Source organism: Siphateles boraxobius, unplaced genomic scaffold, assembly GCF_051911475.1.
Source record: "Siphateles boraxobius isolate OS27281-9 unplaced genomic scaffold, OSU_SipBor_1 20, whole genome shotgun sequence".
Taxonomy (NCBI): domain Eukaryota; kingdom Metazoa; phylum Chordata; class Actinopteri; order Cypriniformes; family Leuciscidae; genus Siphateles; species Siphateles boraxobius.
In genome coordinates this window covers 5,249,138-5,273,303 of record NW_027508811.1, presented here as the reverse complement: position 1 = coordinate 5,273,303, position 24,166 = coordinate 5,249,138, and the positions used below count along the sequence as shown (strand labels likewise).

Genomic DNA, 24,166 nt, shown 5'->3' with positions numbered 1-24,166 from the left:
TATTTTAGCAGTTCAAACTATGGAAATCAATGGGGTCCATCAACATTTTTCAAAATAACTTTTTTTGTGTGTTCAGACTAAAAAAAATCATAAACAGACTTAAGGGTGAGTAAATGATGACAGAATTTAAGTTTTAGGGTGAACTTTCCCTTGAAGATGAGCATAACCGGTATCTGTAGCATATGTAGAATATCTCAAATTTAATATCCAAAAATTTTTAAATTAATTTTCTTTAATTTTACCATGAAAGTCCATAGATATCCAAGTCAGTTCATACAGCTGTTAACACTTTATTTCAAAAAGCGGATGCGATGAGACCCGTTTTTCACTTTGTTCAGTTGACTTTTGGCATAAAGCCTATTGCACAATGCTCTGAAATATTTGATTAGTCAATTCTGATTGGTCAATCACGCCAATCTGCAGTCAGAGATTTTTGCATAATCGCCACTAAACTGTGTAATAAGTGGCTTAATGTACAGATAACCCGATCGTTAAAGCTCTATAAACCCCTGTCCTGATTCGGTTTGGGATAATGAGCTGTTAACTGTACGTTATAATTTGCACTTCTGTATATTTTAGGAACAAAATTCAGCTGTTTGGATGATCTGCTTGTATTTAAACAATAATCACTCTTGTGAATTTGATTGTGTGTCTGTTACAGGGGGATCCAGGCACACCGGTTTCAGGAACATTGTCGGTACGCATCTCAATTCAGCCTACAACAACGGTGCTTGTCATTTCAGAGCTCAAAATACTGACACTGACTCTTTTTGAATGACATCCATATAAAACATGATATGCATAAGCTGCATTAAGCACTGAAATGAGATTTATGGAGAGTCTTTGGTAAGGTTTTAGGGAATGGTTGACTTCTTATCGCCGACTCCGATATGAGAAAGGGGCTCGAACAGGGTCTTATATTAAAACGTGTTATTAACTCGTTGCTCGAGTTAAAAATAGTTAAGGGCCGTTTACACAGAAATCGTTTTTCCATTCCACTGCGCTACTGTTTAATACTATAAATATGCCATTCACTTTCTTTATCTTCACAACTAAAACAAATAAGATGCTCATGCTCACTGAGGGGCGACCAGAACAACCAGACTGTGGAGGTTAGACATGTCCTGCAAGTAGGGAGCTAAGAATTCACGTCCGCTACATCTCATAAAACTACAGCAGGATATACAGTATGTTCTTTGTGTGTTAGGATACAGTACAACAGCTCTGCCCCTTTATGTAACCTAAACAGCAAAACAACCCCAACGGAACTGTATCAGGACATAACAGTTATTTACTCATGCTAATTTTACATTTTATGAGGACAAGCAGGAATACCAGGGATGCAAACGTGAAAGCCGACAACACACTCGCCGCATCACCACTCCCTCTTATAGTCAAGTTGTAAATAGTGTAGGACAGAAACATTTTAACAAGCGGCTTTAACGGCTGAAAATCTTTAGCTGTAAACAAATAGCATATAGCTGACATTTCTGATTTTAGCAATGTTTTAGGTTATTTTATATTCTATTATGGATCTTGCCAGCGTAGACATCTGTCACTCTCATTTACGGACACTAACGTCACTCTCCTCCCCTGTTACATTTTGACAGTTTTAGGAGCTTTTAAAGCTCTTGTTGTCTGACTTTCACCAGACACTAGGAGTGAATGGCTATTTTTGCAGCTGTTTCTAAGATGTGTCAGTATTTTCGAGGATGCCAGCTGTAAGAGAACACCACACTGTTTTACTCTGCTTCTGAAGGGCCATCTGTATGTGTCTGTATGTGGTGGTCATGTGGTTTGTCCTTTTACTGGGTCATGTACTGTCAAGATATCTTGTGTTCCTGACCTTTGTTTTTACAATATTAACAGCTGAAGTTAATTGCCGTCTCTGTTTGATGAAATACATTATTATAATTTCCCTTCTGCTTTCTCTTAGATTGAAAAGCAAGCTCAAAAAGGAGACCAGGTAAAAACACATTTCATTTTTGTGTTCTGAAACTGAATGCCAGCACGTAGCAGTGCAGATTTGAGTTTGTTTTCTTTCATGAGAATTTTATTATAGTGCTTGGAAGGCAGCCCTCACTACTGATATCCTCCTTTTCCTGCATTTTCCTGGAATTTTTGATGATTCATAGAGAAAGCCTGTTTTAAAACACTTGGTCTAATTCTGCTTCAGATATGCCTGTATCTAATTCAACTCAATTTGCTTAATGTATTGACTCAAAAAAAAAGTATACATTATACACAGTAATACTAAAAATAACATTACCTTCCAAAGGATATTAATGCTAGGAATGTGGTTATATATTTTCAACAATTTGAATGTCTCAGTTGAACTTTATTTGTTTGTTCGGTACTCTTCAAATTCGGTACAGACTTTGCAAACAGACTTTTACGATATGGACTTGACAGTAATGCAACAACATGTACGCAACTTTGTTGATTGTAATGCCTGATCTGTGATCAGAGATTTCTGATATGTAATGATTCATGAAGATACAGTCAGATGTTCTTTGTCTCTGTGTCAGTAAATCAAACCAGTGACTAAACGGTCAACTTCACATTGTTTCTCTTAGTAGGATGAAAATAATCTGTTATCTAAGCTGTCATTAAATTATATATAGAAAGCGATCAAGGAACGCTCCCTTGACAATCGTTGGAGCTGTCAATCGAACATCTCGAGTTTATCAGTGACTGAGTTCTCTCCAAAACTCCCGTTATAATCAACAAATCTCTTACTTACATTGTGTTTGCCCCATGGTTTGAACTGTTAGTATGATGAAAGCATTCGTTGGCGTGCTGAAATCGAGTTGTAACGACGAGATCACTGCATTCATGCACTCAACATGTCTGTGATCGGCTACAATGCTCATCACTGCAGCCTTTCGTACCACAATCTAAATATAATGCTATAATCAACACTTTTCACAATTAGTTAACCTTGAGAGCTGTAATAGTAAAAACGTGCTAAAAGTTTTCGAGAGAGTTCCACATGTTATACTTATTTCATATGAAAAGATGTCAACCAATCACAGCAGTGTGCGCTTACACTGAAGTCTCACAGTAGACACGGTCCTTCAAACAGCGTTCAAATCAGAGGGCTAAAATCCGGGTCGGAAATGGCTTTTTATTTTTGATGTAAAAATCATACTAACATTATAAGTGCACCCCAGGAAACATTATAAAACAATAAAGCAATGCATTTCATGTTCCCTTTAACTCTATTTTATTGCTGCGTTGCAAGCACTGGCATTTCCAAATACAATTACACCAAATATACTTACAAGTTACTTAGTTTATTATTATTTTTTTAATTTTTTTAAATAGTACTTATATTCAGCAAGGGTGCATTACATTGATCAAAAATATTTTACAACCCAGTTACAATTGGCAATCTATATGGCCCATATATTTTCCCCTATATTTTTCCCTCCATTTCGAACCTTTCTAACTGTCCAGTTATTATAGCAGGTGATTTCAACACAGTTCTAGACCCAACAATAGATAGATCTAACAGTTCAGGCAATAAACGCATTTCGCAATCTACAGAAACCATAAATCAGTTCATGAGTGATTTTGGTCTTGGCGATAGCTGGCGTCTACAGCATCCAAATGTTAAAGAATAGTAATTTTTCTCACCAGTCCACCACTCATATTCCCGCATTGATTTCTTTCTCACCAGTAATTCTATCATATCAAATATTTCTGAATCAAAGATCCATCCAATAGTCATTAGTGATCATGCCCCTGTAACATTAAAATGGAATAGAACCAGTCCACATAAACCCATTAACAGATGGCAATTTAACACATCTCTTCTAAAATACCTTGAATTTGGCAGTTACTTTAAAAGAGAGTGGGCATGCTATCTAGAAATGAATGACACCCCAGAATCATCTCCATCTCTTCTGTGGGAAGCAGGAAAAGCAGTACTAAGAGGAACTATTTAATTCTCTGTTTCCAAAAAAAAAAAAAAAAAAAAGGACCAAGAAATAGATCTGGAATAAAAAAATCAAACAACTAAAAGACATTAACATAAATAACCCAACAGAGGAAACGCAGGATCAATTAATTACATATTAATTTAAATTGAATGAATTAATCAATAAACATACCCAATTCCTAATTCATAGGCTAAGCCAAGAAGACTTCCACCACTGTAACAAATCTGGTAAATATTTGGCAAATCAAATCAAACAAAATAAGGAAAAAACAACAATACCAGTTATTACAGACACAGCAGGGAAGTCCACCAACTCACCGGAAGAAATAAACGGAATCTTTCAAAAATTTGACAGTAAATTATATTCCTTAGAAAAAGACCCAAATCAGAAAGACATCAATTCATTTCTCAACAGTATTAATCTGCCTCAACTCAGTAAACTTCAGATAAACTCTTGAGTTTCACATACTCTTGAATCTCCCATAACAGAACATGCATTTTTGAATGCCCTAAAACTCATGCCGAACAATAAAGAACCAGGTCCTGATGGATTCCCTGCTGAGTTCTACAGACAATTTTGGTCCATTTTATCACCACTCTTCATCCGAATGATATATTAATCAAAACAGAAATCAAAAGTACCGGATAACATGAACACTGCCACAATTTCGCTCCTTCTCAAAGTCAATAAAGACCCAACATTACTGTCAAGCTACCATCCTATCTCCCTAATCAATGTAGACATTAAAATCATCATCAAAGCATTAGCCCATTGAATAGAATAGAAAAAGTCACACCATCTATAATCCATCCAGATCAAACTGGTTTCATTAAAGGTAGACTCGCTTCCACTAACACACGCAGACTTTTTAACTTGAAGTATTACTCATCGATTCAAAAATCCAAAACCATCATAGCTACTCTCGATGCAGAAAAAGTCTTTGATAGAGTCAACTGGAAATTCCTGTTTTCCACATTGGAGAGGTTTGGTTTTTGGGGAGTCATTCATTAACTGGATCAAAATTCTGTATTCTTTACGTTCAGCCACTGTCATCAGAAATGGACTAACATCACGTTAGCACCGGGGGACTAGACAAGGCAGCTATTCGTCAAAACAGCCACATTAAAGGAATTCAAACACCAAATATACACCATAAAAGTAGTCTTTACGCTGATGATATACAACTGTATTTGCAAGACCCCTCATCACCATTACAAGAAATAATCAAACTCATTAATTCATTCTCAAATATCTCTGAATGCTCAATCAACTGGAGTAAATCTGCTATCCTTTCATTACATTCGAACAGCTTGGATAAGACATCTCAGACACTACCTATCCCTCTGTGCACCAATTACATCACATATTTAGGTATTAACATTTCCCCCAGGCTGTCAGAGCTGTTTGGACTCAACTTTACTCCATTACTTAAAAGAACAGATGATGATCTTCAATACTGGATGAACTTACCACTATCCATTATGGGCAGAAAATCAATAATTAAAATGAATATACTCCCTAAATTAGACTATTTATTTACAATGTTACCTTCACAACCTACCCTCACCTGGTTTAAATTGCTAGATTCAAATCACTATCAAATTCTACTGGAAAAATAAGACCCCAAGAATTAAATTGACTGCCCTACAGAAACCAAAACACTAGGAGGACTGGAAGCACCACATTTCCACCACTCTTTTCTGGCCAATCAGCTCCAAAATATATACAAATGAATTCACCCTAACCCATCAGAAAACACTTAGATGTTTAACAAACAATTTGTTAGGACATTACCATTTCACCACTGTTTTAAGGCGAGACACTACAGGTGAATAGGGTAATTTTTTTTAACTGGCAGATATCACCATGAAACTTTGCCAGTTGATTACCTACATTAAGATGAGAAAAAAATGTATGACAAGTTTTTGGTAATTTAATGTTTAAATATGCAAATGAAGCATTATCCAATTAAAAATGCGCTAATTTGCATGTATTTTAAAAAACGAAATCTGAGTATTGGATAAAGCCAGGTTCAAAATTATTTTTTCATTGTCTTCACATAGTAGATGGGGAAAAAATTACAGAGGGATTAATGGATATCTACTTTTGTTATCGTGTAAATCAGAATATACTGCCAATAGCCATAAAAAAATGATTTTCGCCATGTTTTTTGGAATAAAATGTTATATAAATCAGGCTAGGAATTACAAATCCCTCTGTAAATGTCTTCATAATATAACTAGGTACAAGACTGGAAAGTTTGGTGTATATAGGTGCTACTGAAAATTACAGAAAATTAAAATAAAAAATGTTTTTTTAATTGTAATAATATTTCACAATATTACTGCTTTTATTGTATTTATATCAATTAAATGCAGTTTTGGTGTGCATAAGAGATAAACAAAAAAATAAATCTTAATGACACCAATTTTTTTGTTTGAATTTTAAAAATCATTCAAATTTGTCTTTTGTTCTTTTTTTGCAGGGTCCCCCAGGAGTTCCTGGAGAAAAGGTAAGCGCTTCAACAATTTTTTTTATAAATTGAATATACATTTTATTGCCTTCCATAACGAAGTTCACCCATGAGTTGTGAACATGCCATTTGAACATCTGTCTCTCAGCACTTTAATAAGCGCCGACATGTAAACCCGTCCAGGCAGAGCCAGCTGCTATGTGCTCATATTCACATCAATGTTGCTTCTGGATCTAATCATGTTTTTTGAGGGCAATTATGACCACGGACAGCTAGATCCAGACTACCCTGCAATGTTTTCTAAGAACTAGATTCCTGATCCATTACCCATCTTCCCCAGGGAGATCCTGGCCAGCCCGGTCAACCAGGAGCACCAGGAAAAGAGGGCAAAAGGGTGAGTAAACCAAAGCAGGTCGCTGCCTGTGTGGGCTGGATCCATGTTGCATATGTGTTTGTGTGACCGACCCGTCAGCGAGTCACCCGGCAGCAGCTGGAACGAGAAAAAGATCGGAGACCTCTGTGTGGGCCTGGTCTCATGGGAATGACTCCGTATATTCAACCGTAGACTGACAGCACGTATGGCCAACCCCAGCAATCTCAAGTGTGATTTACGGGTTCAAGCGCGACATGCTCGAACATATTGAGAAAACGATTCGGTTTCATTATTGATTTTATCCATTGTTTCTCAATGCCACCGGCCAAGGGTTAAATTGTTGCTCTGCTCACGGCCCGAAAAAGCTTTATGTGAGACTTGACTGCCTGCAACAAATTGCAGTTGCGTGTTCCGCTTATTTGAATTACCTAAGCCGTTGAGCCATTTCACTAGAGGCACGCTAACACCTGTTAACGCAAATGTTATCTCGGCTCCTCGAGTGGTTAATGGTCCTGAATGCCGTACAGTTGTTTCTCGACTCCCTTGAATGTGATAAAAAGTATTAAAAATGCATGCCACTTTGATAGAGGAGAATACTTGGGCCCGCCGCAGGGACTGTAAGAGCAGCATTAAGCTCATTCAACAGAATGAATGAATATTTATTATCCTCTGCAGTGGTGCTCACTGGAGTGTTATCATGACACTGTTGTGTATTTTTCAGCTCAGTGATGGATTTAGTGATGAACCGTGCCTTAGACATCTGGATTTTGTCCACACTGGTTGGGAGCGTTCCCACTCGGAGTGGCTGAACAATTCCCTGTTCAAGTCTACAACTGGTCTCTGTATTTCGGGCAAACCAATAAGGATTATTAAAGGAGTAGTTAACTTAAAAATGAAAATGCTGTCATCATTTACTCACCGTCAAGTTGTTTCAAACCTGTATGGATTTCTTTCTTCTGCTGAACACAAAGAAAGATATTTTGAAGAATGTCGGTAAAAAATACTATGGAAGTCAATGTGGTCCATCAACTGTTTGGTTACCGACATCATTCAAAATATCTGTCTTTGTGTTAGCAGAAGAAAGAGATTCATACAAGTTTGAAACAACTTGAAGGTGAGTAAACAATGATAGAATTTTCATTTTTAAGTAAACTATTCCTTAAATGATTTATTTTAGTTTTATATTTATTTTTAAATGTCTGTTCTTTTTGTCAAACTGATATACATTTAAAAATATTTTATTTATTTTTATTTATTTTAAAATGACAATTTGCTCGAAATTAGAAAGCTAGGAGTTATACAGCTATCTAACTCCACATAAATTCATCAGTCACCATGAAATCAAAATGGACAATTCTTATTTTAAGGGAGTATTGCAGTATTTATTATAAATGGTTTATTTGTATCCATACATTTTTATTTATTTATGTGCCTTCGTAATGTTTAATCCAAATAACATCTCTTCTCTTCTCAATAATGCGTTTACTGGCGCGAGGGCGGGACAACCTGTCACTCACATGAGATTGACCAATACCAAATGACAACCGTCCAACAATCCAATCAAATACCCAATGGACAAAATCAAGTCCCAGCCTATATTTTTTTCTTGTTTCACTTGGATGTACGTCACAATAGCGAAGAAAAGATCATCGTAATTTCTGTACTTTTGCTGGAATACTACATTGAAATCATTACGAGTTTGCAAGGCATAACAAATGGTTGTATAAGTGAGTGTAAAATTTTTTGACAGTTCTGTCATCTGGCCTAAAACACTGTCAAACCGGCCCCGGGCCAGCAGATCCATCCTTATTGTTGAGCCCTGCTATTATTAGTCTTGAATATCCAGACGTTTGGCATACGATCTGGATCTGGCATACAGTGCAAACTGAGAACCAGCCAAAAGAACCAGGAAGAGCCAATTGGCTGACATGTAAAGTGACCACAGTTCACTTTGTTGTAAAGTGACCACAGTCCACTTTGTTGTTAAAGGAAATGGATTTTACTACACACTATAATGTGTTCTTTAGACTTTTTAAAATCAGAATTTCTGTCTGTCCAAAATTCAATAATCATATTTCACAGATATAGCTTTAAGGGAAAGTTTGCCCAGAAAATAATCATTTACTCATGGTGCTCATCATTTACGCTTATGTTAAAATATGTGTTGTGTTCCCCAGAAGAAAGTCAGTCATAAAAGTTTGGAATGACATGAGGGTGTGTAAATTAAATGAAATAAAACATTTTCCCTCTTAAGCAAAATGTACAGTTCTGTAAATTACATCTGAGAATGCTGATGCTAGATAGTATTTGAGATACATTTATTTATTTATGAAATACATTTAAGTATACTACAGATACATTTACATATTTATGTAATTATATAAATATTAATACCCTGTAATTGTACTTTTGGTATACTAAATTGATATTCTTAAAGTCTGCTAAAATGGACTAACTTTGTACTTTTGCAATTCCCGGAAATTGTGCTGAAGTTCAACTAAAGATATACATAAGTATATTGTATTGTCCTAAAAGGGAACTATTGCAAGTTTACTTAAAGTAATGTAATCTTTCATTTAAAGACTGATATTATACAGAGATCATACTATCCTATTCCTTCCCAACAGTGATATTAAAACACATTTTAGGCTTAATATGAAGAAATGTGCATTTTGCAAAAAAGTAGTACTCCAAATAAAATTTAATTATAATATTTATATCAGTATGTCTCAAGGGGTGTTAATAGATTTGTACTATACTTAGTTTTAATATACATTTTGATATAGTTTTTTTTCACTAGGCAGTGCTGCCTCGCTTCGAGAACAAAACAAGAAGTGTACTTACGAGGCACAATGACCCATATGCAATTTTTTTTACAAACAGTTAAACGTTTCACTAAACTTTTCTCTGAAAACAAGCGCAATTTGTTTTTACCCCTACCTTCTGCGAGATTAAAAGGCCACTACAAGCATATGACCTTTCTTGCAAAATTCTGAACATAATGTCAGCTTCTACCAACATGCTCGCTCTTTAATTGGGTGGTGTTACAGAAAAAAGCTGTTTAGAATCCAGACGCTGTGTTCTAATGATCTTATGGTCGGCACCCTGCGAATTCATTAAATTCGCTCGCGAGGGATCGTGCTAACGTTTACCGCCCACGCGAGTTAGCTTGCCGCGAGACTTAGTTAGACTGAATTCTTTTCCGCCTGTCATTTAAATCAGTGTCAAGTATGTTGTTTTGTTGCAAAATACACTATTTGGCCCTATAAATAACTTTGCTTTGATGACTGCACAGCTTCCCGGCAAGCAGGGGATGTGGTAGGGTTTCGGGTTATATTTGGCGAGTCACATGCAGCCGGGTAACTTGTTGAGCAGGACTGCGGCGCTCTGCAGTCTTGGAGGCTATTTGGGGAAAGGAGGGACATGGGTCATTATTACTGGCCTTCTAGACGACGATCCTCTGCTGGCGAGAGACTCTCACCCAATTAGCAGCTCTCATTCTCCTCACCACTATCAGTCATACTCTGCTGCCATTTTTGTGGCAGTGAATATTTCGCTTCTAGCAAGGTTAACCCTTTGGCCTGTGTCACACGACAAGCGTAAGCATTTATTTGCCTGGATTTATTTTGGCAGCCAACCAAGAGGTTACAGCATTGACAATTGTGCATGTAAGCCTTTTGGTGCCCTTTTTTCTGCACATAGTGCCCAGAAATCAACAGAAATACACACACACACCCACACAAACACATATATATATATATATATATATATATATATATATATATATATATATATATATATACAGGTCCTTCTAAAAAAAAATAGCATATTGTGGATTATTTTCCATAATGTAATGATAAAAATTAAACATTCATATATTTTAGAGTCATTGCACACCAACTGAAATATTTCAGGTCTTTTATTGTTTTAATACTGATGATTTTGGCATACAGCTCATGAAAACCCAAAATTCCTATCTCAAAAAATTAGCATATTTCATCCGACCAATAAAATAAGTGTTTTTAATACAAAAAAAGTCAACCTTCAAATAATTATGTTCAGTGATGCACTCAATACTTGGTCGGGAATCCTTTTGCAGAAATGACTGCTTCAATGCGGCGTGGCATGGAGGCAATCAGCCTGTGGCACTGCTGAGGTGTTATGGAGGCCCAGGATGCTTCGATAGCGGCCTTAAGCTCATCCAGAGTGTTGGGTCTTGCGTCTCTCAACTTTCTCTTCACAATATCCCACAGATTCTCTATGGGGTTCAGGTCAGGAGAGTTGGCAGGCCAATTGAGCACAGTAATACCATGGTCAGTAAACCATTTACCAGTGGTTTTGGCACTGTGAGCAGGTGCCAGGTCGTGCTGAAAAATGAAATCTCCATAAAGCTTTTCAGCAGATGGAAGCATGAAGTGCTCCAAAATCTCCTGATAGCTAGCTGCATTGACCCTGCCCTTGATAAAACACAGTGGACCAACACCAGCAGCTGACATGGCACCCCAGACCATCACTGACTGTGGGTACTTGACACTGGACTTCAGGCATTTTGACATTTCCTTCTCCCCAGTCTTCCTCCAGACTCTGGCACCTTGATTTCCGAATGACTTGCAAAATTTGCTTTCATCCGAAAAAAGTACTTTGGACCCCTGAGCAACAGTCCAGTGCTGCTTCTCTGTAGCCCAGGTCAGGCGCTTCTGCCGCTGTTTCTGGTTCAAAAGTGGCTTGACCTGGGGAATGCGGCACCTGTAGCCCATTTCCTGCACACGCCTGTGCATGGTGGCTCTGGATGTTTCTACTCCAGACTCAGTCCACTGCTTCCGCAGGTCCCTCAAGGTCTGGAATGGGTCCTTCTCCACAATCTTCCTCAGGGTCCGGTCACCTCTTCACGTTGTGCAGCATTTTTTGCCACACTTTTTCCTTCCCACAGACTTCCCACTGAGGTGTCTTGATACAGCACTCTGGGAACAGCCTATTTGTTCAGAAATTTCTTTCTGTGTCTTACCCTCATGCTTGAGGGTGTCAATGATGGCCTTCTGGACAGCAGTCAGGTCGGCAGTCTTACCCCGATTGCGGTTTTGAGTAATGAAACAGGCTCGGAGTTTTTAAAAGCCTCAGGAATCTTTTGCAGGTGTTAAGAATTAATTAGTTGATTCAGATGATTAGGTTAATAGCTTGTTTAGAGACCCTTTTCATGATATGCTAATTTTTTGAGATAGGATTTTGGGTTTTCATGAGCTGTATGCCAAAATCATCAGTATTAAAACAATAAAAGACCTGAAATATTTCAGTTGGTGTGCAATGAATCTAAAATATATGAACGTTTAATTTTTATCATTACATTATGGAAAATAATGAACTTTATCACAATATGCTAATTTTTTTAGAAGGACCTGTGTGTGTATATATATATATATATATATATATATATATAAACACAACTTTTTGCAATATGTATTTTTAACAAAAATAATTGTATTATTTCTAATTAAAAAGATAAAAATTAATAAACATTAAAATAAACAAAATTGCTCAAATCAAAATTGTTAATAGTTGTTTTCAAATATGATCTTTTTTTATTGTTTTTAGCAGAAACCACACTAAATTGTATATTTGTTAAAAATAAAACAAATTCTTAGAAAATGTATATTCTCCATGATTTTTAATGTATTCTCAGTTTTAAAGCATGTTGTTTTTGTAGTGTTTTAATATAATTATATATATATATATATATATATATATATATATATATATATATATATATATATATATATATATATATATATATATATATATATATATATATATATAATGTATAATATACAGTGTATATATATATATATATATATATATATATATATATATATATATCAGGCCATCATTGATATATATATCAATGATGCACTAATATATATACATATATATATGCACTAATATATAACAGCACTAATATATATATATATATATATATATATATATATATATTAGTGCTGTTTATCGATAAAAAAAAAAAAATATATATATATATATATATATATATCAGGCCATCATTGATATATATATCAATGATGCACTAATATATACATATATATATATATGCACTAATATATAACAGCACTAATATATATATATATTAGTGCTGTTTATCGATAAAAAAACAACTAATCATACTTTTTTTCTGTAATTAATCACAAATAACATCAATGTTTTTAATGTATTTTTATATTATAATATTTTCACATTTAATCTCTGAATTAATGTAGAAACAATATAAAGACAGTAGCCTATATGTTAAATATTTGTTTAATGGCATCTTTTTATGAAATAAAGTATCAATAACAACTGATGTCTCTATTGAATAGATTTTTTCATTACATTCAGCATTACAGTATAATTAAAAGCTATACATTTTAAAATGTATTAGGCTTTAAAAATATAACAACTTTCAATTTGAGTGAACTTAAAACAATCTTCACATAAACCCATTATAATAAATGCCACATTTACATGTCCCTCAAAAGCCCTCCAATATATCAGGGCTCAATTTTTTTATATTGGCCCAGTCAGACTGGTTCAGATTTTTACTTATTTTTACTTTTAGTTTTTACTCATGTAACCTTGTAAACAGAGCCTTAAGATTTGTCAGGTAAGTCTAACATGTAGAATATAATAAAGTTATCAAACTCTTCACAGTTTTCACTACATAAATTATAAATTAAACATAGATGAATCCTTATTAAAGGTACAAATGTTATTCAGTCAAGAGCAGAGAGTGGTTTTCTCTTTTTCTTTTGTTCTTTGACTTTGATTAACATTAATGACAGACATCACAGCAGGAGATTTATTAGGCTGCTGTCACTTTAAGACCTTCCAATAATGACGCGGATATGACACGTATACCATTTTCTCTCAACTCTTTATGTTCATTTAAAGCTGCAGTCCGTAACTTTTTTGGGTTAAAAATTATCCCAAATAAATTTGAGCAAGTACATAACTAGCCAGTGTTCAAAACTATCTTCTTGCCTTAGCTCGATTCAAAACCGTAAGCTTGAAAATAATGTTTTTAATTCCAGTGGTACTGGTGGATTTCCATGGGAAATTCGAGCATGTCTTTGTGTCATTACGTCACATCTGTACACATAAAGACGGTGTCTCGGCTAGTAGGCTATGAGTGTGAGGATGTTGGAGGAGGAGATTTATAGCCTTTTCTCATAGCACTTGATATAATTAAACTTATCAATTTGATGACGGATCCAGAAAGGTTCAAACAACAATCACCAGTGAAAAACTGGAGATTCACTCGCTGTAAAATGCGAAAGACTTCGGACTTTGGATCGGCTACAGAAAAAGAGAGACTGCAACCGGGCCGATGCGAAAACAAGGATAAATATCGGAAGGGCTTTTGAAAGGTAAATGTTTTATTATATTCTAGTTTTAAATATGCTTCTGATTATAGATACGTGTGTTTGTATTTCAAAGAGAACCAGTTCTAAGGAACATTAATTTGTTGGTATGAAAATTAGAAATTAGACTGCACAGAAAAACGTGATCATATAATGCAACGCTAGCCAAGGATGACTGCGTTAAATATTTTTAACACATTAAACTGAAGAAATTAATTGCAAACATTAACGCGTTAATTTTGCCCTTGTAATATATATATATATATATATATATATATATATAATTTATACATTTTCAGTCTGCTATTCGCTTATGGACTGATTATGTTATGCTGGGTGAAACAGGCCTTTAAAGGGATAGTTCACCTAAAAATTATGATAAATCCTGTTATAAATCCTGTTATAATTTACTCACCCTCAAGTTGTTCCAACCCTGTATGAATTTCTTTCTTCTTCTGAACACAAAAGAAGATATTTTGAAGAATATGGGTAACCAAAGTTTATGGGCCCCACTGACTTCCATAGTATTTGTTTTCCATACTATGGATGTCAATGTGGCCCATCAACTGTTTAGTTACCCATATTCTTCAAAATATATTTTGTGTTTAGCAGAAGACAGAAATTCATACAGGTTTGGAAAAACTTGAGGATGAGTAAATGATGATAGAATTCATTTCTTGGTGAACTATCCCTTTAATAGTTCTGAGTTATTGGAAGGGATTACATTACGGTTACCTGCCTTCCTCACTGATTAAGCAAATACAATATCTCTTATAATATATTCAGGAAATTTGAGAAGTGCGAAGCAAGCTGGAGAGCCTTTCTCATAGATTTCTTAGTGGAAGGGTCAAAGGAGTCAGCCCTCCTGCCATCCGGCTGATGAAGTTTACTTAATAATGTCTGAATGTCAATATCTGTAATAACTCAAGCATATAGCAATAAAAGACACTAAAATAATAATGGATTGGATCTGACCTGCCGTGGGATAAGAGCTCATGTTAATTATGTGATGGAAGATCAGAGAGAGGGTATCAGCGTTCTCGCACTGCAAAAAAATAATTTTATTCATTGGTATTTTCATCTAGTTTTCAAGTAAAAGAAATAACCAAGCATTCTTTAAAGGCACACTGAAGTGCCTTGGAACGTGCAGCTTTGTATGATGCGTTGACGTCATTTCCACTGAAACAGGAAGCTAAGGTGGGACATATTGAATGGCTCCTCCCCCTTTTCAAATAGCCAATAGCGTTTAGTTTACCTCACAGACTGCAAGTCGTACTTAAAAGCACCATGGAAGCGAATCAAAAGTTGAGGTGTGAATAAATTCTAGCCATTTCATTCTTTACCAACTTACAGTTGGAAAAACGGAATAGAACTCGAGCGTTTGAGCAACCGGACACACATCTCCGTGACGTGTCAATTTGGCCAGGTGGTATTTATAGCATACGGGGCGGGACGCTTTAGATTCTAGAGAGCGTTTGATTGGACAGAAGATGTGATGAGAAGCTGAAGTCCACGGTGATGTCATAAAAATCCATGATCCATTTTAGAGGAAGTGAGAGACTGTAAGTTTTGAATACGACTTTTGTCATTGTTTTGGAACACACCAGCTTATTCATAACCTTAAGGCTAACATATTCATACTAAAAGCTAAAAAAACTTAAATTTTGTTTTCAGGGGGCCTTTAAATAGGATTAATTACTTGAGAAACAAAACTGCGTACGACTTGTTTTCAGAGAATATATTTTAAATAGTTCATTTTTTTAACCTGTTTAGAAAATCACATTTTCCTTTTTTTTTTTTTTTGTAAACCTCACACAATTGTGTTTTTTATACTTAATGAGAGAAAACATTAACCAAAAAGGTTTTAGAACTATCCAAGTCATGTAAGGTTGCCCCGCCCACCACATAATTTAATTGGTCCAAAATTAAAGGTGTTTTCTGAATAGCCCTAAATATATAAATGTTCTATATCCTTACCAATTCTCATGGAATTGTGACCACACAGCCTTGCACTCCGCTTCTTTTCCGCAGCAGTTACTTGGGATTGTGCCCACTCTGCCCACCCGTTCCTCTCATCGAAAATGAATTGCTACCTAGCAGGTAACTTTTTCAGAGCAGGTCCCAGTGCTGTACTTCACTGCCCCCTCACACTTCTGCTGCTATCTGTCTGTCTTCCCGCGGAAAAACAGTTCTTTACATACTAGAAACCGCATTAGCACCATTCAGTTCTGGTAAAGTTAATCAAATCACAGAATGAATACACCCAAGTTCCTATTTATTTTTGTACATTTTAACTTTTGATTACATATATATCGTTAATTATATTATGCATTTCATTTATTTATTGTATTATTATTTATTGTTGTTGTTATTAATTATTATTAAGGTTATACATTTAATTTTTATTATACCATGGTCTGTCTGAATTCTCGATTCTGATTGGCTGGAAGGTGTGCGATAAAACAGTTTAATGCACAGGTAGTTCCAAGTCAGTTTTATCACTGTTTCTAAATTAATGCACTTTCATTGTAGCACACACACAAATGGTTGCACACACAAATATTCAGGAGCACAGAAACTTAGCAACACTGCCCAGTAACTTTTAGTAATACAATTGTTTTGCTACTGAATCGCTACACTATATTTCTCAGCAATGAATGGGTTACACCCCTTTTTTGAAGTAATTAAACTCACAGCTTCATTGTTAATGGAGAGAAAGAGAGAGACGCTGAAAAGACGCAGGTACGCATCTCTCTCTCTCTCTCTCTCTCTCTCTCTCTCTCTCTCTCTCTCTCTCTCTCTCTCTCTCTCTCTCTCTCTCTCTCTCTCTCTCTCTCTAATTAATTCAAATAAATGCTATAATTCATTCATTCATTCAAATAAATGTAATCTTACGCACTACTTTATCTCTGTGTCTGATTCAAAGCAGACAGAATGCTATATCTAAAGAGTCATAACTGATGAAAATAACCGTCAATTTTATACTTCCGGTCAAATATTGCACTGCAAATATCAATAACAGCTTTTAAATTGTCAATCCTGGCAAATGACCATAGTATAAGGGGGATAATCCACTGCTAGCTGTGCATTAAGCGATTTTAATGCACTTTGCGTCGGGCGGTTTTTTGCCGTCACATCGTGCATTAAAATCATTTAATGCACAGCTAGCTGTGGATTATCCCTTACTTATTATTATTATCTTTATAATATACATTTATTTTCACAAAATTTTTACCTGATAATGCCTTTTATGCAGGCATGAATTATTGACTTGCAGACAGTTTTGCATTATAGTGTGGTGCTAATGAGCCCTGAATATTTACGTCTAGTGAAACCCCTGCTAATGAGACCACTTTGGTGTGTGTGTGTGTGTGTGTGAATGAGTCCGAGTTTGTTGTTTACGCGTCTGTTTATGTTGGAGGGTGGCATCGAGCTGATTTAAATAATAATGCGTTGCAAGTGCGACTGGATTGCACTAGGAGAAAAGGCATGAATAGTAATGAGAAGAGGTTTACTTTTATCCATTATGGATGGCACCGACACCACATGATGGGCAAAACTGGACGACTTTGGGACCATGTGACATGCTGCAAATGATCAAACAGGAAGCAGAGGAGTGCCAGCAGAAAAAAAAAAAAAAGGATTTCTCTCCTTCCCGATGGCGGCACACTGAAATATTCATCAGTGCATGGAATGGTGTGGAAAGCTTTTGCTGCTGGCTTCCTGATCCACAGGACGTAGAGAAGCACAGGCACGCATGCCATGGCAACCAGACTGCCAGTTTACCTTACACTCAGTCAACTGCCAACTTCAGCTGACACACATATTTGCGCAATTAGTCAGAATCGAGCTGGAGAACGGCTACTTGTGCTGCAGGTGTGTGTGGGAGTGCGTTTGTGTGTGTGTGCTTGGGTAAACAGAGAGGGCACAAACCTCTGTAATACACCCACAGTAAATAGATGGTTTTATTAGGAGACAGAAAAGCAACAGCCCACACTTGCGTATCACAGTGCGTTCGCCCCTAAGCCTGAACATACACTGAGCATGTTCTCGTTTAATGTTCTGCCAAGTTCTCCAGCGTTCAGCGCTGCCCTGGCTCTGGCTGCCTTACAGTCATGTGTGGGTTCAGTGTAGATGTTGTTCAATGTGTGCGTTCACCTCACACTCGCATATAATGGTGTCCATCGCCTGTTAAAGCTAGTGGGATGCAGAGTATTATCAAATAGGAGCTTCAAACCTTTCACTAAGCGGCGAAGGACATGGAGATCTCACTCTATATACCCTAATGTACAAATCTGCTTTTTCACACATTGTCTTTAAATGAAATCATCATTTTAGATCCATTTTATAAAATCAAAACATTGTTCACTGCGTTAGAGATACATAAGCATATATATAGTTTTTTATTTTATTTTATTTTAATTGTAGCTTGATCGATCGATCAATAGTTTGTTCATTTGTTCTATCTACCATTCAATCGTTTGTTTTATGATTTTTTTACGTTATATCTGTTGTTCATTCTATCTATCATTCCTTCTATCTATCTGTACATCTATCGATCGATCGTTAAATCTGTCTATCATCCGTTCTATCGTTCTTTTGTTTGTTCGTTCATTTGTTCTATCTATCGTCCATTCTGTTGTTTGTTCTATTGTACGTTCTATCGTTTGATCATTCTATCGTTCATTCTGTCTATCGTTTGTTTGTTTGTTCTATCATTCGTTCGTTCTATAATTCGTTCTGTCTCCCATTTCTATCGTTCGTTTTGTCTATCATTTGTTGGCTCTGTCATTCGTTAGTTCTGTCTATAGTTTGTTCGATCTATAGTTTGTTCGATCTATCGTTCGTTCGTTTGTTCATTCTATCCTTCGTTCATTCTATTGCTCATTCTGTTGTTCGTTTGATCCTCCCTTCTATCATTTATTCCTTCTATAATTTGTATGTTTGTTCTATCTATCTATCTATCTATCTATCTATCTATCTATCTATCTATCTATCTATCTATCTATCTATCTATCTATCTATCTATCTATCTATCTATCTATCTATCTATCTATCTATCGTTTGTTCTACCGTTCATTCGTTCTATCTATCTTAAAGCATGATCAGTTTTTTGGGAATCTAACCCATGACTCTGTCCTTGGTTGCGTCATGCTCTTTCATTTGAGTTAATTGAAGGTTTTCAGGTTTATTCCCTTCTTTGTTAACTCCGCAGAGAGAATGTGAGACTCCCACTATGTGCATAGAAGATACTGAAATACTGACATGTTATATTTTCTGCTGTGGGATTTGAGCGGAGGGTGCAGGCATCATAATTGCTCCTTTTATCTTAGCAAAAGTGTTACTCGGTGAAAAGGGAGCATAATGAATCCACTAATTGTGGTGATGTATGTAATTAGTGACTCTTGGGCTAATTGTAGTCGAGTCAAAATGTTAATGAAGATTGAAGACTGCAGCTGTAGAAAATGAGCCGTTACTGTAGCTCGCAACTTGTTGTAATACCTCATTCATACTGATCAATGGCAGTGATCCGTTTGGTCTTTCATCTCCAGTTGTCTCAACATGCTCAGCCAGAGGAATAAAGCACTATGGGAAATTATCATATATACCCCCACCCACCCCCTTTACTTTACTCACCTTTACTGCTTGAAAGTCTGCATTCTGGTTATTCTTTTCCTCTGCTAGTTGACATGGATGGGTTACGTTTTAAACCAATTGTTAAGTGGAAGACCTGGATCAGATATCAGTTTCCAGTATACTAATTACTTTGGATGCTTCATTTAACACTTACTTCCTCGGATGCTGATTTAGAGTTTTGTTCACTCAAGCCCAAGTGCAAAGAATATGTCCATCTGTCCATCCATCCATTTATTTATTAATTAACATATAAAACCTTAAAACCTATTTATATAGGTTATTTTACATTCCTTGAGTTCGAATTGCTAATGGCAATTCTACATCCCATTTTTTTGGTCAGTTAAAATTTTATTTAATGACATTCCAGCCATTCATATTGTTGCATGTCATTATGGTGCTTACAAAAAGCAGGTGCTTACAAAGAGCAATTAGCTGATCAGATCATTTTGAGTGGACTTGAACAATATAATTTTTTATATTTTATTTTTGTTTTATTTTTTCCTGGACTGGCTGACACTCACTCATTTGCATACTAATAAATTAGTTTAAATAAGTAATTACTTTATGACCGTTAAAAAAGTATCTTCTATAGAATGAATGTGTGTTGTATTTATGTAATCTGGCATAGATTACATTTAATCCGGCATGTTGTCACTATCATGTGACCTAACAGTGTCAGTTGCGTCGCTTCACTGCCATTCATAAATCCTCTCCTGTGGCCTCATGGGATAGTAAAGTGTCCAGCGTATGCTCACTTCAGAATTACGCCGAAAATAGTAGGTCATCCGGGTGCTTTTTTTCCACTCTTTTATGAGTACTTTGAATTTTGACTTACTTCTTTTGTAACATACTGTTTTTCACCTACTATATATTAGGGAAGTATTCAATTTCGGGTGCAGCCTCAGTCGGTGCTTCTCAATTCTTATTTGTGCATCCACGATGCGAGGGAAGGCTGCAAGGAAAGAAAATGAGGACAGAGGAATCGAATGAAAGCTTTTTTATACATTGGAATACTTGCTCACTTGGTCGTCACTTCACAGTGTCATCAGCAGCGCTTAAAGGATCTGCCCTTATGTTGTTGAAGTTTGGTTATTTAAGAAATTCATAATAAATAATAATAAAGCAAGTTACCCTGTTGAAATATGTGAGATGTGTGGTTTATATAATCTACAAAGTATAAATGAAATTTATTGTGACCAATGCGAAGGGGGAGGAGAATTTATACATGCGTCACGTTTAGTCGATAAAACTCTTCCGCAAAGGATACAATCGTATATCCTTCCTTATGACTCTTCAGGAAGCCTCCTCACTCCTCCATCCTCACCTTCTCGTAGTGCCATTAGAGAATTGAGATGTCCTTCAAGATGGGTGTACTCGATCGGTTTCCGGGTCATAGGATGGAGGACGGAGGAGCGAGGAAACGAGAAGGGATATTGAGAAGCATCCAGCCAGTCATCAGTCCCTCACTCACTCACTCACTCACTCACTCACTGACTCTCTCACTCATTCAGTCACTCATTCAGTCACTCAGTCACTCACTCAATGACTCTCTCACTCACTCACTCACTCATTCAGTCACTCATTCAGTCACTCATTCAGTCACTCACTCACTCACTCAATGACTCTCTCACTCACTCACTCACTCACTGAGTCTCTCACTCACTCTCACACACACACACACACACACACACACACACACACACACACACACACACACACACACACACACACACACACACACACACACACACACACACACACACACACACACACACACACACACACACACTAGGGCTGGGGCGGTATGGATTTTTTCTAACCGCGGTTGAAAAGCAAGATTTTCCCGCGGTATGGCGGTAAACCGCTTTAAATAGCCAGGTCAAAACGAAATGATAACATTTTAGTCTACAGTAGCCTAGTCAGGTAAGGTCAGGTTTGCCGATGTGCGTTATAGGCTATTTACTTATATATATTTATCCCTGTGCGCCGATCGGAGACGGAGTTCACTGCTGATGAACTGCTGATATTCTGGGGATACAACATAGCCAATATACTAGGGACTTTAGCCTTTAAATATCTTTGCTGCATTGGATCTTTCTAGAACAGCCAAGAGCTTTCTAGCCTCGCGACAGCAGCGCCTCGCATTGCTCATAGACCTTAAAACAGTCAGCGCCGCGGATGCGGCAGACTTTGCCTACATTCATTGATTGATTGATTTGTTTACTGGTCTGTTTAGGTATTTTAGTTATTTCCTATTTTTATTTACTTTAAAAAAACATTTAGGATTTTAGGATTAGTTCTGTTGATGCAAATCATTTGTGTGACCTTCTAATGACTCCCAAAATCATACTATTAGCCCCAACAGATGGCATGTGTCCGGCTCTCCATGCATCTCAGCCGACATCAGCAGGCACCTAGAAACGATTAGCCAAAGGGATACATGCTATAAAACATGAGGGAATGAAATCAGATGGAGTACTAGTGAATCAACTAGTGAGCGTGTTACTAGGTCACTCTGTGTCATGTCATGGAGGTTTTCCCCAGCTGTTCGAGGTTGATGGCCGCTGTAAGAGAATATCACCTCGTAACTAGAGGATCCAGCAGCAGTGATATCAATTTGTGCCCTTTAAATAATTGATGGGAACCTCGTGCTGCGATGTGCCGAACGGATGGCCACGGTCAGATAGCCACGGTTTTGTATAAGTCATTTGACCTGCTGATTTGACAGTTTTGCTTGCTGTGAAAATGGATTGCAATCATCCAGAATTTTCCGCAAAGCTTCACAGATTTGGTATTGTCATCGTATAACATATTGCATGTGTTTTCTAAACAATAGCAAGTAATTGCATTCTATTTTCAGCCTGTGATTACAATATAAACAGACAAAGTAGATGGTGGAGCTCAGTAGAAATACAATTTTCTCTTATTGCACGTACGATGCTATCTCAAGTGGTACTGAAAAGCAATTTGCATACAGTAAGGAAACTGTAGGTTAATTTAAAGTGGATGCCCTGCTGTTTGTGCATAAGAGGGAATGAATGGTAATTGTGCGTATTTACACTGACACAAACGTTTTCCGGTGAACCTTTTCTTTAGTGACAGCTCCTGCTGGCGGTTACAGCTACACAAATGTAGCTTTGTGTGAATACTTTTCAAAGTTAAAATGTCATTTTTATTTCCAGGTTTCGATTTTTCCAAATGGCTCTAACTGTTAGCATTAAGTAAACGCTGATCAGCCTGAAGGGTTTCTGCAACCCTATGAAATCAAATAGAGCTTTGTGGCTTTTAGTTTGTATCTGTTAGGCTTTGAAGTCATCTATATGCTAGTGTAGATAAATGCATTTGAGTCCTTATTGCACTTACACTACAGTTTTTTGTCCAATTATTGTTGCTATAATGAGATTTTCCCTCCTTAAATTTTGCTTCCTTATACCACTTGCATTCAGATCTTGTTTCATGGCTGTGTCATTACTAAAGCCTATGAAAATAGAAAACAACATCTCCAGCAAAATGACCTCGTTGATATATTTGTATGCCCAAAATTCCTGTTTTAGTAGGAAATGTAAACACCGGTAATATAAGTAAAACATTTATTGCTAATAAAGTAAAAAAAAAAAAAATGTATGTTTTAAAAATATGTATGTAAAGTCAAAAAAAACAAAAAAAGGTGTGCACAATCCTCAAACCCAAACAGGGCTCAGGTGCAAAAAACAAACGTAATGTCCGCACACTTATATGACTGCTCCAGAAAAGTATTTATTGCAACGTTTCGACCATCAGGTCTTCGTCAGACACATACTTAGTGAACTAAGGTACAACTCTCTATGGTCTTAATTAAGTGCACGCTCAAACACGTGTACAAGTATCCCACAAAAAAAAAGCGCTTGAAAGCAGGCGTCTATCATCATCGTATCCCATATGTATACGCTGATTGACGGATCCACTGAGAGTTGCCTGGTTTCAAACGCTCCCGTGTATATCTGTGTAAGCGCTCGATGAAGACAACATTTTGGAAGCGTTGATCATTGTAGCCAATCACAGACATGTATGTTGAGCGCGAGAACGCAATGGCCAATCACAGACATATATGTTGAGCGCGAGAACGCAATGGCCAATCAGAGACACATATTTTGAGAGCGTGAACGCAATGGCCAATCAGAGACACATATTTTGAGAGCATGAACGCAATGGCAAATCAGAGACATATATGTTGAGCGCGTGAAAGCAATGACCAATCAGAGACTATATGTTGAGAGCGTGAACCATTTAAGAATCCATTCAACAGCGCTCAAAACGCTAGAGGGAAATGATGGTATCGTCACATTTTTAAAATTTC

The 24,166-nt window shown here is 36.5% G+C and overlaps 1 protein-coding gene across 4 annotated transcripts in view; it reads left to right on the top strand.

Moving 5' to 3' along the window:
• LOC143744800 (uncharacterized) overlaps positions 1-24,166 on the top strand; it is a 178,020-nt gene that overhangs the window by 47,251 nt on the left and 106,603 nt on the right. For all 4 annotated transcript variants that reach the window (XR_013205917.1, XM_077236467.1, XM_077236466.1 and 1 more), the window contains 4 exons: positions 662-697; positions 1,937-1,966; positions 6,430-6,456; positions 6,758-6,811. Coding sequence is in view for 3 of the 4 variants with exons in the window: in XM_077236467.1 (XP_077092582.1) it covers positions 662-697; positions 1,937-1,966; positions 6,430-6,456; positions 6,758-6,811 (147 nt within the window). In the remaining variant the exon portion in view is untranslated. The remainder of the gene's footprint in view (positions 1-661; positions 698-1,936; positions 1,967-6,429; positions 6,457-6,757; positions 6,812-24,166) is intronic.